At 32.8% G+C, this 14,493-nt stretch overlaps 2 protein-coding genes and 1 long non-coding RNA gene across 5 annotated transcripts; 1 reads left to right on the top strand and 2 right to left on the bottom strand.

The window, feature by feature from the left end:
- Positions 1-2,656: 2,656 nt before the first annotated feature.
- Positions 2,657-4,382, top strand: LOC104707157 (uncharacterized protein At4g08330, chloroplastic). The gene is made up of 2 exons (XM_010423441.3): positions 2,657-3,069; positions 3,715-4,382. Exons 1-2 carry the CDS (start codon positions 2,963-2,965, stop codon positions 4,097-4,099), a joined length of 492 nt encoding a protein of 163 aa, XP_010421743.1. The 5' UTR covers positions 2,657-2,962; the 3' UTR covers positions 4,100-4,382.
- On the bottom strand, positions 4,374-7,048 carry LOC104707158 (uncharacterized). Its single transcript, XM_010423442.2, has 9 exons — positions 6,822-7,048; positions 6,361-6,687; positions 6,125-6,261; positions 5,969-6,035; positions 5,627-5,726; positions 5,318-5,481; positions 5,135-5,181; positions 4,993-5,043; positions 4,374-4,907 (listed from the first exon to the last, which is right to left on the bottom strand). Exons 1-9 carry the CDS (start codon positions 6,892-6,894, stop codon positions 4,527-4,529), a joined length of 1,347 nt encoding a protein of 448 aa, XP_010421744.1. The 5' UTR covers positions 6,895-7,048; the 3' UTR covers positions 4,374-4,526.
- A 3,629-nt stretch (positions 7,049-10,677) lies between these two features.
- LOC104707156 (uncharacterized) lies at positions 10,678-12,435 on the bottom strand. Of its 3 annotated transcripts, none has more exons than XR_754565.3 (7): positions 12,239-12,435; positions 11,967-12,126; positions 11,839-11,870; positions 11,630-11,687; positions 11,326-11,461; positions 11,075-11,167; positions 10,678-10,902 (listed from the first exon to the last, which is right to left on the bottom strand). It is a non-coding gene; the product is annotated as an uncharacterized LOC104707156 (long non-coding RNA). The 3 variants fall into 3 exon arrangements; XR_754566.3 differs by having other exon boundaries at positions 11,287-11,461; positions 12,239-12,423; XR_015564278.1 differs by having other exon boundaries at positions 11,326-11,479; positions 12,239-12,422.
- Positions 12,436-14,493: the final 2,058 nt, after the last annotated feature.

Here is a 14,493-nt window from a genome sequence, read left to right as displayed (position 1 = left end):
CGCTCGTGGACCCCACTAGCTTACCCGCTAGCTTGCCCCCATAGGCCCCAAACTGGCCCTGCATGGCATCGATCCTAACCCCTCACTGTGGATAGGAACTATTCATCCAAATCCACCAGTAGGTTATTGGTGCGTCAGGCGTTCCTCGAACCATGGTCCCCACCCTTTAACAATCTTCCCACATGACAAGCTGTCACCAATTGATTTACATATTTTTAAATAATTAATTTTAATTTTAATTTTAATTTATTCATTTTAATATGTTAAATTTAATTTGGTTTTAAATGATTTTTTTAGAATTTTTTTTTAAATATATGAAAATTAATTTGTTATTATATTTAGTTAGTTTTAGTTCAATTTCAATAACTATATGTAATTATATGTTTATTTAATTTACTTTAATTTTTATCATATTTAATTTATCAATTTTTTTTTGGTCGATATGATGTTTGTTTGCCTATCGTTGGATCCAGCGACTAGTTTCAGCGACTGATCGCTGAAAAGTTTAGCGACTAAAAATTATGGTTGCTGATCGCTGATGACAGTCGCGATTAGTCGCTGTAATAACGACAGACAAGCGAATAAATTTCTGTCGTTGTTGCTGGCGACATGCAAACAAACATGCTTTAAAAATCATAAGTAAATTCGCAAGAAACTGCAACCTTCACTTTTTGACATCTGTTTTTTGCTGACTCTAATAATTTTCTCTAATTTAATTCATTTTACAAAAAAGAAAAAGAAAACACTTTTTTAACTTCTTCTACGCTCCTAACTCCGCATCTTCTTCCAATTTATACTAATAAAAAGTATGAGTTATAAGCTCCTAAGGCCGTCCACATAGGATTTTAAACAACCAATAGAAATTCGACATATCACTTATTAATATTTTATACAATTTCCTGAATTTTCTATATTAAGAATTATTTTAAACAACCTATCATGATTTGACATGTCATTCATTAACATTTTTTAAATTTACAGAATTTTTTAGAAAAAGGAAAATTTTTAATTTATAGAAATCAAAGAACTAAGCATAATATCCCACATCGGCTAGAAATTTTTTAGACAATGGTTCATAACCAGTATAAATAAGATTAATATGCTTCCAACAACGAATGAGCAGGAAAGCTTGATTTATCAGGCGTCCAAGTTTAAAAGTTTTATATGGTTTGATCTGGTTTTTTATTTGATCAAACTAAAACTTTAAACAGTTTCAAAAAAATATTATAATATTTAAAAATTTAAAAAGTTTAAATATTATAAATATTGAAACTTTAAAAAGTTTTTAGCTTTTAAAATGTTTTTAAATATTAGAAGTTTTAAATTTTAAAAGTTTAAAATATTATAAATATTGATGCAAAACATAAATTATCTTATTTATCTACATTTGTGCTTTTTATTTCTAATGAGCTGTAAAACATATTTTTGTGTATGATTTTAGAGATGAGTTGATATTCTTTCATTAATTTTTTATTTTTGGGTCTAAGGAAGAAGGATTGACATCTCAAGACCTTAATTTGATGTTTGAGTCAAATTTTGAGGTTTAAAGAAGAAAGATGGACGACAAACACACATGTTTTATTAGGTATAAATAGACATGATCAGGGTTACAGTTGTCACGGTTAAGGTTTATTAACCATCGGTTATGGTTAGAAATTTTTGTAACCTTAACCAGAACCGTTTAACAAACGGTTAAACGGTTACGTTTAAATACGGTTACGGTTCAAGCGGTTACTGTTATATACGGTTATTTGATAATATGATATAGTTGATATTATTTGATAATATAATTAATTGATATTATTTATTTATAATTAATATGTTCTTATAGTGTACTCATATTTCTATATATCATATGATTCATATTAAATAAATAATTATTATTATATTTTATTATGTTTTTAAAATATTATAAACCAAGTAAGGATTTTGGTTTGAGAAGTTTCTAAACACGTGGATCTAAAACCAAATAAGTATATGGATAAAATTGTCAATAATTGGGTGCATGTGTTGACTATGCTGGTAATCATGAATTTCACAAATTTTACGAGAAAACAAATGATTTTGTTCTTGGAGTTTGATGGGTTAACAAGTTGTGTGGTAGTCTAAAAAAAGGTTTTTCAGTGGAAAAATGTGAAGAAGTTGACGAGGAAGAAGAAGAAAAAGAGTATAACGAAGAACCAAACGGTAAAAGTTACGATGGCAATGAACACAAAATTTGACAATGAAAATGACAAGAAAGAATATGAAAAATAAGAAAACATTGAATAAAAAACACGAAAACATAGGTGGTAGCGATCAATTAAATATGAAAACGAGTTAAATTCATGATTATAAAATTGTTTCGTTTTTTTGGTGGTCAAAGAAAATAGTTTAGGATATGTGAGGTCATCAGTTTGATTTGCCTCGCCTGGATGTCAAGTTAAATTTATGATTTTTTTTCAGATTTGATTTTATAACACAACTGATTTTTATATTTTAAAAAATTGTATATCTGAAATTTAATTTTTTTTCTTAGTACTAATTTTAATTTTTTTATAAAATTATATTTTATTATTGTAATTAATTATATATAATTTTTATCAAAATATATTAAATAAATCCACGCTCAAAACCTAGTTTTATGAAATGAAATAGTTATTTAAAAATCTTGCCCACTAATTGTTAACGAACAAATTAAATTTTGGCCGTGCAAGGCACGGACGGGCCTAACACTAGTAAATAATAAATGTACAGAGAATATTTAAAACTAAAAGGAAAAAAGAAAAGAAAATTAGATCTCTGACTACTTCGAATTCGATCGTTACTAGAAACTGCGACCACGATATTGGTCGTGGAGGAGAGAAGAAGATGTCAAAGTCTCCCGAATCGATTGCGACACGTTCTTCTTCATCAACCTAATTCCAAAGCCTTTTTCCCGATCGAATCATTTCAGGCGTTTAACTGAGTGATCTTGACGACGATGGAGAGATCGGCGTCGGTGGGTGTTAACGACGGCCGTTTTGGGGGAAACCACTTCTATTCTCCATCTTTCTCTTCGTCTTCTTCCATGAGACATGTCAATTACAGGTTCATATCAATTTGATTTGAATTTTTGTATTGTATCTTGTGCCTTAATCTACTAGCCCTTTTTTTTTTTTTTTTAAATTTAGGGTTTTTGAGTATTGATACTTTTATTAGAAAGGATTGTTCTTTTTTAACCCTTGGAATGATAGTAAAAAAAAAAAAATGAAGCAGGTTTTTTTTTTTTTTTTTTTTATACAGTGTTTTGTTAAAAACTCCGCATTGAGACAGAACCCTTTATCTTTGTAAGTGTGTTCTTCAGAAGAGTTTTGAGAATTTTGATGTTTACATATTTAGCTTGAGGAGAGTTTTACCATGTGAATCAGGAGTCATTAAGCAATTTGATTTGATTTGATTGTTTTATTGAAACTTTATAGGTAGTCTAGGATTTGTGATTCAGGGTTTTGATTGTTGATTTTGTTAGTTAGAGTAGTTTTTGATTTAGTGGGAAAAGATTGTTCATTAGTTTATGACTACTTGTAGTTGGAGACAAGGAATCATGTGAATCAAGAATTTTTTAGTTTGATGGTGATTGATGATTGTTAAAATGTGAATTTTGTTATGGTGAAACATTAGTTGTTGTCTATGACCTCTGATCTTCAGTTTTTTTTTTTAAGATAAATGAGTGATGGGTTTTTAACTGTCTTGCAGTTGCGGATCTTGTGGGTATGAACTGAACTTGAGCTCCACTAATCGAATCACATCAACAATCGGATCAAAATATGGTAAATCCATGAAGAGTGGAATCATATCCTTCTTCAACATCGACGAGGGTAGATTTAGTGAGGTCGATGAGTTCCAATGCATGCCTCACTTCTCCAGATACTCTTGGGGTTTGTTCAGACGTAGAACAAAGCTTCTCTGTCGCAAATGTAATAATTATATTGGAAATGCCTCTCAGGAGAAGGCTCCTCCTGAGTACGCACTTGTAACACATAACTCAGATCCGACATCGCCTAGGACTGGTAGTAGTATTACAAAGTACGATATCAGGATCCGCTCGCTTCAACCCTCCTCTGCTGTCGCGTTGCTGTGAGTGCTTCTTCTACTGCTGTATATACCCGCCGAGATTATACATCTTCTTCAAAGCATCCAATTTAGATCTTTGGTGGAGTGTTTGTTATCGGCTTGGTACTGTTTTGATAAGGTTGTTTTGGATTTTCAGTTGTATAGTAAAAACAGTTTACCTCTTGTTTCTCGGAATATTTACTAGCTCAAGTTCGGTCAAAAAACTGTGAACCACCACCATCCGAATGATGTATGTATCTGATAGTTAAATTTTAATTTCAAGTGTAATGCAAAAAAAAAGGTTTTATCAACAAGATGCCAGTACTTCCCATCATCATTTTGTAATAACATGTCACTTCACTACATTTTTGATGTTAAAATTCAAATACCTAACAAAGTCTTTGTAGCACAAACTCAGAAATTAACATCATAGAATAGAATCACATCATGTGATTCTAAGGTTGATTCCCAGATGGTCTTCCATGTACACCGTTATTATCTTGAGGATTATTAGAACCAGTGCCTCCCTGTGATCCTCCTCCAAACATCTGCATCATTGATCGTAATGCACCTGATAAGTCTTCTGGCATTTGCTCTGTGCCTCCGAGATCGATGTTGATATTCCCACCTACACGAATCTCAGGCTCATCCGAACCATTTCTGTTTCCATCTGCTCCTGCTCCTGCCTCGTTATGGAAATGATTTCCCGGGAATGTGTTTCCCGCCGTGTTCATGAACATGCTCATCAAATCGGGGTTTAAAGGCATTGAGAACTGAGATGGTATTCCTTGTCCTCCTCCCATTCCCGGTTCTTGATTGTGACCTGTGCTTGTATTCTGCTCTTCCAACACCACAAAACTTTAGGTTCTCGTCTTATTTCTAATCCATGAGATGATGACTGAGAGTCAGAGGTGTAACTACCTGACCGCGTCTCTGTCGCTGCTGTTCTTCTCTTAGTTTTTGTTCAGCCACCTGTGTTTCGCAACATGTCAATATCAGATTCTCATGTATATCACAGAATGATCATATTCTTGCAGAGAAATTTATTAAAATAATAACCGACCCTGATATTTTCTTTCACAGATTCGTTATGCGGATCCAACTGCAAAGCTGCCATGAGTGTAATGAAAAAGGTTACACAGAATAAATGCTAGCTAACTCGGAGAAGCGAAGTTGTAGCCCCTTTTCTAAAGCAATCGATCCTATAAAAGGAATATGCTAATAAATTCTAAGAACACATACATACCTTTCTTAAACCCTTTCTCGATGGCATCAGCATATTTTCCTTGAGCATAATATGCTAACCCAAGACGACTGTACGCCTTACTATAATTTGGATCAATTTCAATGGATTTAAGACAGTCCTTAATTGCTTCCGAGCACCTGTTGATCTGGGTATATGCAGCAGCCCTGATAAATGATTTTTTTATAAGTTAAACAGATCATTGGACGACGGAAAAAAATATCTAAGCACATCAAAATCAGATTTATGCAGGAAGCACACTGCCACCAAAGAGCTACAACTTAAAACTAAAGTTGACGAGTGATCACACACCTGTTACAGTAGAAAACGGCGTTCTTATCCGTCAGTGCAATTGCAAAAGAATACAGCTCAATTGCCTCCAGATAAAGATTTGACTGCATAGCCTTGTTACCTGAGAAGCAGCAAATGTCACATAGAAGTAACAAGGACACAAAGATACCCTTCATCGATCTCATTCTAACATAGGCTTTTGGGAACAACTAAAGACTAAGAAAAAGGTTCCCATGATTCCAAGAAAATTGGACTGACTACATATTTTTAAAACCAAACACGTTAAACAATTTCTCAGTTATCAGATCTCAGTATGACAAGTCTATTATATATTAACAAGATATCACAAGCAATCACAAGTACCTTGGCACTTGAGTGTTTCTGCCAAGCTTTTCACATCAAACGTCTGGCATCCAGACTTCTCCATTTCCTAATATGCAGATACGAAACTTATCACCAACTCATTACCAGATAGCAATAGTAAACATTGAAACAAGTCAACAACGAAATCAAACCTACATTGACAGCATCATGAAATATTCTTGTAGCTTTTTCCAGCTGCGCAGGATCATCATCACCCTCAGGTGTATTCCTGAAATACCGTACTTTCTCAAGCGCACCAAAGAGTTGGCCAAAGAGTTCATCTCTAGAAGTCCCTACAGGTAGCATAATCAACAATATAAATCAGAACAAGCTCCATTACAATATCCATCACTCACATTGGTCCAACGAGCATAAAAGAAACCATTACTTACCAGTAAAAATAGGCTCTTTACTCGTATCAACAGAGACATGAGAACCCAAAAAGTCAGAACCTGAGGAGGAACTAGGATCCTGAGTAGCAGCAACAGGTGGTGGTGGTGGTGGCCATGATGATGATGGTGGTGGTGGCCATGATGATGATGGTGGTGGTGGTATGTTTTCTAGAGGTTCACTTTGGTCCAATGAAGTGAACAAATTGACAAGTGAAACAGGTTTCAAACGATCATCTCTCGAAGAATCTGAATTCACTTTAAACGCTTCACCTAAACATTCTCTAGCAACCTCAAGCCCTTCCTCATCAACACCTGGAGAAACCTCAACTACAAAGAACAAACATAGAAGATTCAAAACCCTAAATACCAACGAAACCATTAGTTCTATCTCTAAATCAAACCCTGATGCGAATAGTGAAATCGATTTACGCAATTCGTAGAAAATGAGTGGTGGTGCTTACCGGAATCGAGAAAATCCAAGAATGAAAGGACAATTTTATGGCAGATAGGTGAGTCCGTCGTAAGTTTCGCCATTGGAGAAAGAGAGAGAGAGAGAGGGAGAAGAATCTGGTTTCTTCCTTCTTCTCAGCGATTTGAGTGTTGTCGAAGAAGCCAATTGAAATCTTGTTTGGAAACAAGGTTATGATTGTTTAGGTTATGATTGTTTGGAAAGCTTTTGATTTTGAATGAATAAGATTTGGTACTAAACTATTTTATATATTTTTTATAATTATTTTTAGATATATCAAATTATTGAAAAAATATATTTTTTTGAAATTGGATTAATTGTAAAAATAATGGTTTATCCAATAATAAAATATAAAAATACACTAATACAATAAAAAAAAAATAGAAAAATCTCAAATAGCCTAAACCTAATGTATGTTCTTTTTTTTTTTTCAACCTAATATTAATTAAAATAAAACTCTCTGATTGGTTGCCCAAACTGGCGGAAAGTTGTTTACAAAAAGCGTATCTAACAAAAACATTCTAGAAGAACGGGCTAAACAATCCGCCTTCAACGTCCGCGAGATCTTGAAAAGAGTAAAAGGAGGCAAGGAGGCACTAAGCAACTGGAACTCATCAAGAAGCGTAGAAAAAGCCGGTCACTCCTCTGGGACATACACCATCGCTAATGTATGTTCTTATTTTTATTTACCTTTTGTTAGAGATATATTAGTGTAGTTTGAATATGTGGTGTGTTTTTTTTGCAATTTATACACATTTAACCACATCATTGTTATATAGTATTTTTTTGTTGTTATAAAAGTTATTATTTGTAAAAGTACATAGACATATTTTTACTTTAGTCTCTTTTTGTGTATTATTTAATATTATTAGGGGTATTTGTAAAAATACCGTTATTCAATACCCTTTTGCAAAAATACTTTCTCTTATTATCTATTTTTAATAATACATTCTTTCAATATACAAAATGACTAAATTATAAACTCTAGACTCCAAATAATAAATCATACCCCTTAAAACTATACCCTAAGGTAAAATAGAGAACCCAAACCTTAAATAAAATCTACAAATCAATTTAACACATTGTAATTATGCAAAATAGGAAAAAAATGAAAATGACCGAAAAATTGATTTTTTTTGAGAAGGAGTATCTATAAAAGGGTCTTACTAACATTTTCTCATATTATTATACTTATGTTGAATAGCATAGCAATTAGGTTGATTTTCAAAGTAATTTTTAAGTCACTGATTTTAAACTAAAATATAAAACCTTCAATTCTGGAGCTTAAATATTGTTCAATTTATCATTAGTTGGTGTTATTATATATAAAACTAGTAGTCTACCCCGTACTACGTACGGGGAAAAAAGTTTGTTAAAGTTTTTTATTTCTACTTGAAAACTTAAACAAACATTAACCGAAAAAGAACCATACAAAATAAAAAAATGTTAATGCATAACCAAGAAAGTAAACTAATCTAATTAAATAATGGTATGCTTGCAAAAGTAGACCTCTAACTTGAGTCAATTGCAATGTTAGACCCTTCTTTTTCTTTCTCCAACATTTGCCACTTTCTCCCTATTAAATCCTTGTTCATTCCTTGTATTCACAAAAATGTCATTATTTCTGATTTATTTAAATTTCTTGCGAAAATGTTTATTACATCCATATCTTCATCTTCTTCTTTTATTTACGGTTGTGCCACCGCCATCAATTTTTCAACAACCATGAACAACCAAATTTGAAGCTCTTAAAGCTTCAACAACCTGAATTGTAAGCTTAAATAACACCCAATGCTATAAGAACTTCATTTTCTTCCATCTCCTCTCCATTTTAATCCAAGAAAATTTGCAAGTGCATTCATCTTGTTATATGTCATGATTCTTGGATAGTGATTAAATTGGTGCTGGGTTTCTTCCGTGGTGACTAAAGACAACGTCCTCGGTGTTTGATATTGCGAAACAACCACCGATAAGGTTATTTTCCGGTAGATTTCGTGATTTTCCTTGATTTTTTTGCGAAATTAGACTTCATTTGTTAGTCTAACCGTCATAATATCATGTAAAGTCTACTATGTGGTCAATTTTGCAATTAAAAATTTATCGAATTTTGAGTCCGTAGACTGAAATTTCAGTCTCCTTAATTTCATTTGAAAACAAAAAAATATGGTTCAGAGTGCATTATAATCTTTATGTCGGATACTTTGTTTGCAGTCTACTAAGGTGTATTTTTGCAATTGACCAAATTCTTGACTTTTTAGTTATGACTGCCGGATGAAGTCTTCTTCCGATAATAAAAGAGTAGACATCTATAGTGGCTATATTTGACCAAAATATAAAAACATTGACCGTAATATTATTGATATAAAATTAATTAGTTGACTGCAAAAGAAGTCTACTAGTTAAAAAATTAAAATGTTGGTCAACCCCAAAAATGACCACGGTAGACTGCAAACGAAGTCAACATTCCTGGAGACTTTGTACGTAGTCTACTTGGTGAAAGTCAAACTTGGTCAATTGCAAAACTAACCACAATGAAGTTTACTTTTTCTAGTTGACGGATAGATGAAGAAGTCTACTTATCAGCTAGAAGTCTACTACCAAGTCAATGGTTTGGTCAATTGCAAAAATAGCCAGAGTTGACTGTAATCGAAGTTAACTTGTTGAAACTTCCTAAGAAGTCTATTCTGTTCTATGTTTTTAATCGCAAAACTGACCAAAAAGTTAACAAAGGAAGACAACAAAATAAGTCAACTATCCTAGTAGACTTCATCCAGTGTCTGCTTTATTAAATTGTAATTGCAAAAATAGACCACACAAAATAGACTTCAAGGGAAGTATCTTCATTGAAAACCAATTTATTGCAAATTGGTGAATAATTTTTAAGATTTTCTTGTTGTATTCTTTGATATATGTTATGTACTTGCCTCTATATGTTTTTGAAATGATTATATATTATACATATGGAGAGATCAAGTTTTTGGTTTTCTTAGGCAGTTAGGTCATTAACTTAGACTTAATTTGGAAGTCAACGTGTTGGAGTTCTGTGTGAAGTCTGTATTGATGACAAGAAAAATAATCTCGGTTTTAGAAAACCAATTCCGGTTTATTTGAAACAGTACCAGAAAAATATAAAGAAACCGACTTCTCTGGCAGACTTCTTTACCAACTAACGTCAAATCAATTAAATCAATTTAAACCTTGTAATGATTATGTCGACGATTTCTCTGTCAGACTTCTGCATGGGAAACTGAATCTTCTACAAATCAATCAAATTAATTTAATATTTGTAATGATTATGCTGAAGACTTATCCAAAAGACTTCTTCAAAGAATGTAGAATTCTATAAGTGATATAGAAAATTTCTAAGAATTACCCAACCGTGAATGAGTTCAGTCTCCAATACTACAATGAAGTGTATTCTTAGTTATTAATTGTTACACTAATTTTTATTGAAATTAAAAATTTCTATGATTTTTTTTTCAGTTTTTCTATATCAATCTTGGTTAGTATTTTTTAGAAGATCACACTACAAAAAATATAGGCTTTATTAGCACTAAAAAAACTGTTATCATATGTCATTGATAGTGAATTATCAAACCCTATCTTTGCCCCAGGTATAATAGGGTCACCCCGTACAATAACATTTTTTTGTATGCTATCGTAAGTTGTTCTATTATAGCGTTAATTCGAATGCCTTAATATATTTTCTTGTAGCACATGTTTAATGCTGTTCTATATAGTGTCATAACACTATTATTTGGCTATATGAATATTTAATTCGATTTGTATTATTTCTTCTATTGAATTTTGTTTTCCAACATTTATTTAATTGGATTTACATATAAAAATACATAAAATTATTATTACATTAACCAAACACATCTTATTACATAACATTCCCAAGTACAATGATGGCCGACAAAAAAAAAACACTAATCAAGAAAACAAGAAGTAACTCTTACACAAGAACTTAACCATTCAAAAAAGGCTTCTTCCATTCGTTTCCCAATCCCATCCCATTCCAAGTGCATATCAGCATATAGCTCGACCTAATTGTGTTGCTAAATATACCTCTGCATAAGTCAACGAAACAAGAAAATCACTATACCATCACAAAGATTGGTTGATAAAAATCCAATTACATATTACATTAACAAACGAATCCAGCATTTTGTATAGAGTTTACAAGTATACACAAACTCATCATCAAGGTAAGATCCAAACATATCATTTATGCATACTCACCGCTAAGTGACTCTTCAACACCCTTTGACTTCAGCTCCTGCTTTCTCAACGACTCCAGGCACATGAAAGTGATATTAACCTTTAGTCCCTTCCCTGTAAAAAAACAGAACACATGTAAGTAAGAAAAAAACTTTTATATGAAATTAAATCAAAATGCAGTAGCAAACAAGAGAAACCAAATGGTGATGGTGAACATGGCTAATGATTTTGACCTATGTCTTAACCTCACGGTCCCCTAGTCCTCTACCCACCTTAAGCTACTTAACAGCAACGCGGCTATTGATTAAAACCCTCCTTCGCCGAGTATGTATTGCTTAAATTCTTCAGTTATGTCCATTAGCTCTTCATAGGTGAATAGCCTCTAAACACTGTCCACCACAGCTGAATCTGAGACAAAGAAAAAAACTAACACAACTTAACTACAAACCAAAAATCTGAATATATAGCCAATCAGATTTCATAATCAATAGATAAACATATCAATTACATATGCAGAACTTCAATTAAGGTTTACTAAAATAAAGTATCACGAAACAAAAATAAAAAGAAGCAAACCTTGGGATTATGTTTAGCATTCCTCGCCTGCAAAGCAATGGCTTTAAGATCAAGCTTGCTGGAAATATATACAAGAGACACATAGAGAAGTCATTGAAGAGTAGGAACAATCCCAAAAGGATGCTTAGTAAGGTCAACTGATCAAAGGTCAATAACGAATAATAATAATCAGAACATCAAAAATTCCTGAACCAAGAACAAGAAGAAACCTGTTCACCAGCCTCAACAATGGCAAGTAGATCTGCACAACATCAAAAGTTAGATCTTTTAATTAAAACCCAGAAACTGCAGAACCAAAATCAAAAATGAATCTAAGTGAATAATGGATAAAATTTACCTCGTTCATAGTAGAGTCTGCTTTTAGTGGAATCGAGTATTTTGAGAGACACTACATCAGCTGCGGTAATACCGTCGGCGGCGTCAATATCATTATCGACATCGTCGTTCAAATTCCACCAGATCTGGCTCTGATCTAGCCGCCGCTACAATCTTCAGATCTGTCAAAATAATAAACCATCCACACATTAATACACTGATTAACGAGAAGCAAACAATAAAGCATCAAAAAGAGAGACATAGGAGAAGACAAAGAAAAGAAGAAGACATTACCGTCTAAAACTCGAGATTAGGGTTTGGACAGCTAAAAGGTCGATCTCTACACCATGTTTGAGAGAGAGAAGAGCTGTAGATGACGAAGATAAAGAATTTGATGAGAGACGGATTTTTTTAGTCTTAGAATCGCTTATCGAGAGGGAGAGGCAGAAGGTGGAAGAGGAAGAAATAAAGTTATTAGGGTTAGGGTTAGTGAAAATTAGGTATATATAACTCGGTTAATTAAAACCGATCGGTTATGTGCTCTGCCAAATCGAACCGAATCGGAAACCGAATCGGAAACCGAATTACCAAATTAATTTCGCTGATCGGTTTGTTGATCCTCTCACAGATACTGCCAAAAATCGAATATCTCGGTTTAATCGATTTGGTTCTCTCAGTTCTGACCGAACGCCGAGGATTATTAATAGTTGATGACATAACAAAGCCAACCACCAATAGTCTATAGAGAAGTCTACTTAATCAAACCCTAAATCAAATAATTTTAAGCTAATCAGCCTTTCCTCCCTTAATTTGACTTGTTTATATGTAAATTTATTTTATTCTATTGTAGGAAGTCTATGTGTTTATTATTTGGTCAATAGGTTTAACAAATTATTTTTTATAATTTTTTAATTAAAATTTAAACTATAATTAAAGAGTAGACATAATTTTATGTCCTCTAGTTGACGTCAATTGGAATCTCCCTTAAATGAATCTATTGCAGACTTCTTCCGGGTTACATCGGTCATTTCGGCTTCTGTTTTTTGTTTGGTCGTAAGGGAATCAACTGTAATTTCAGCATCTTTAGTGGTCATGTTTCTCGAAAATTGAATATGGGTCTATGATTTCATTCAAAGGATACAAAAAAATGCAATTGTCATAATATCTTACATATATAATTCCATCAATGATGCATTCTTGTGTTTTGCTCTCCTTCGTGACTGATTTCTAGATGCAATTTTTTTGATGATACATTTCCTAGGTAAAGTGTTAGTTTTCCTGTCGTCTAAATAATCTAATCACAGCCATACAGACAATTTTGAATCCTGCATCAATTAATAACTGCTAATCAGTTGTTAGCTATAAACGATTTCTTCAAGCATACAAAAGCTATATTAAAAAAAAAATAAAAAAAATAAAATGATAACATGAGAGATAGAAGGAAAAAAAACCTTGATTATTTCATTATGACTCCTTTTGTCTCTCGACTTCGAGATAGGTAAACCCTACTTCTTCTGATCTAAGAAAACTTTTGCATGTTAGCAAGACTTGTTAAATAGAGGTCATAGAAGTATAATATAGTGATATTTAGAAGAATCGAGAAATAGAAAAATAAAGGAATTGTATGAATTAGCAATTTACCTTTTCATGCCTACATTGGATTTTTAGATTTGTACTTGAGAATAGATTTTGTGTGTATGTGTGTGTTTTTTTTTTTTTTTTTTTTGTGGAACAATTGATATGCAACACACAAAAATAAATGATAGAACACCTTGAGGTAGTGATCAAGAGATTGCTCGTATATGGTGATCTCTTATGGCTAGAAAAAAATGGTCTCAGACTCCCGTTAGTCCTATGGTGATGAAAAAACACTATTTAGACATCGATGATTGGTTCTCCGATTGTAAGATTATGCTTCACAGCCCGTGGTAAGTCAAAGAGCTCACAAACGTAAAGATTCCATATACATTTACGTTGTATGATGCACCGGAGAAGAAGAGCGCCTTGGCATCATATGTTCTTGCCTGCCACACACAATCACAAAGTGAACGGGTATATATTGTGTATTTGTGTTCAATATGTGGATTTGTTTCTAAAATCTAATTAATTATGTCATCTCAATTTTTTTTCCACATAGCAATGACTTCAAATTGAGTAAAACAGTACATGGCAAGGAAATGTCTACTGCAGACAATGAGGGAAGTTGAATGAACTAATCAATTATAATAGTACCTTCGAATTCCTATACACTGTCGAAAATGCAAGCCCCTTCCATGGAAAGCATATGTTCCATACTATTAACCACTTTTCTCCAATCCTCTACTTCCTTCCATTCACGAAGATTATTTTGCCTTCAAATTAAAATCCTCAAATTACATAGAAAATTATTGGAAAATCTTGAAAAATTGAATTAACAATAAGATTTTAGTTCCCACGAGATGAAAGAAAATGATATTCTAACTCACCGGGAAGCTAGCTTTTCCAATCTCCCGTGGCTGTGCTCACAGTCCTATTACCAGTGATAGGTTACTTAGAAACTCGTTGCCAAC

Source organism: Camelina sativa, chromosome 8 (assembly GCF_030686135.1).
Source record: "Camelina sativa cultivar CO46 ecotype springtype chromosome 8, ASM3068613v1".
NCBI classification, from domain to species: Eukaryota; Viridiplantae; Streptophyta; class Magnoliopsida; order Brassicales; family Brassicaceae; genus Camelina; species Camelina sativa.
This window is presented reverse-complemented; position numbering and strand designations above follow the sequence as displayed.

Coding starts and splice junctions, on each gene's coding strand:
- LOC104707158 (XM_010423442.2), bottom strand. CDS start 6,894: ATGGCGAAACTTACGACGGACTCACCTATCTGCCATAAAATTGTCCTT. Junction 6,036..6,124: donor TATTTCATGATGCTGTCAAT/GTAGGTTTGATT, acceptor TCTGCATATTAG/GAAATGGAGAAGTCTGGATG. Junction 5,182..5,317: donor CGAGAAAGGGTTTAAGAAAG/GTATGTATGTGT, acceptor CACTCATGGCAG/CTTTGCAGTTGGATCCGCAT.
- LOC104707157 (XM_010423441.3), top strand. CDS start 2,963: ATGGAGAGATCGGCGTCGGTGGGTGTTAACGACGGCCGTTTTGGGGGA. Junction 3,070..3,714: donor ATGAGACATGTCAATTACAG/GTTCATATCAAT, acceptor ACTGTCTTGCAG/TTGCGGATCTTGTGGGTATG.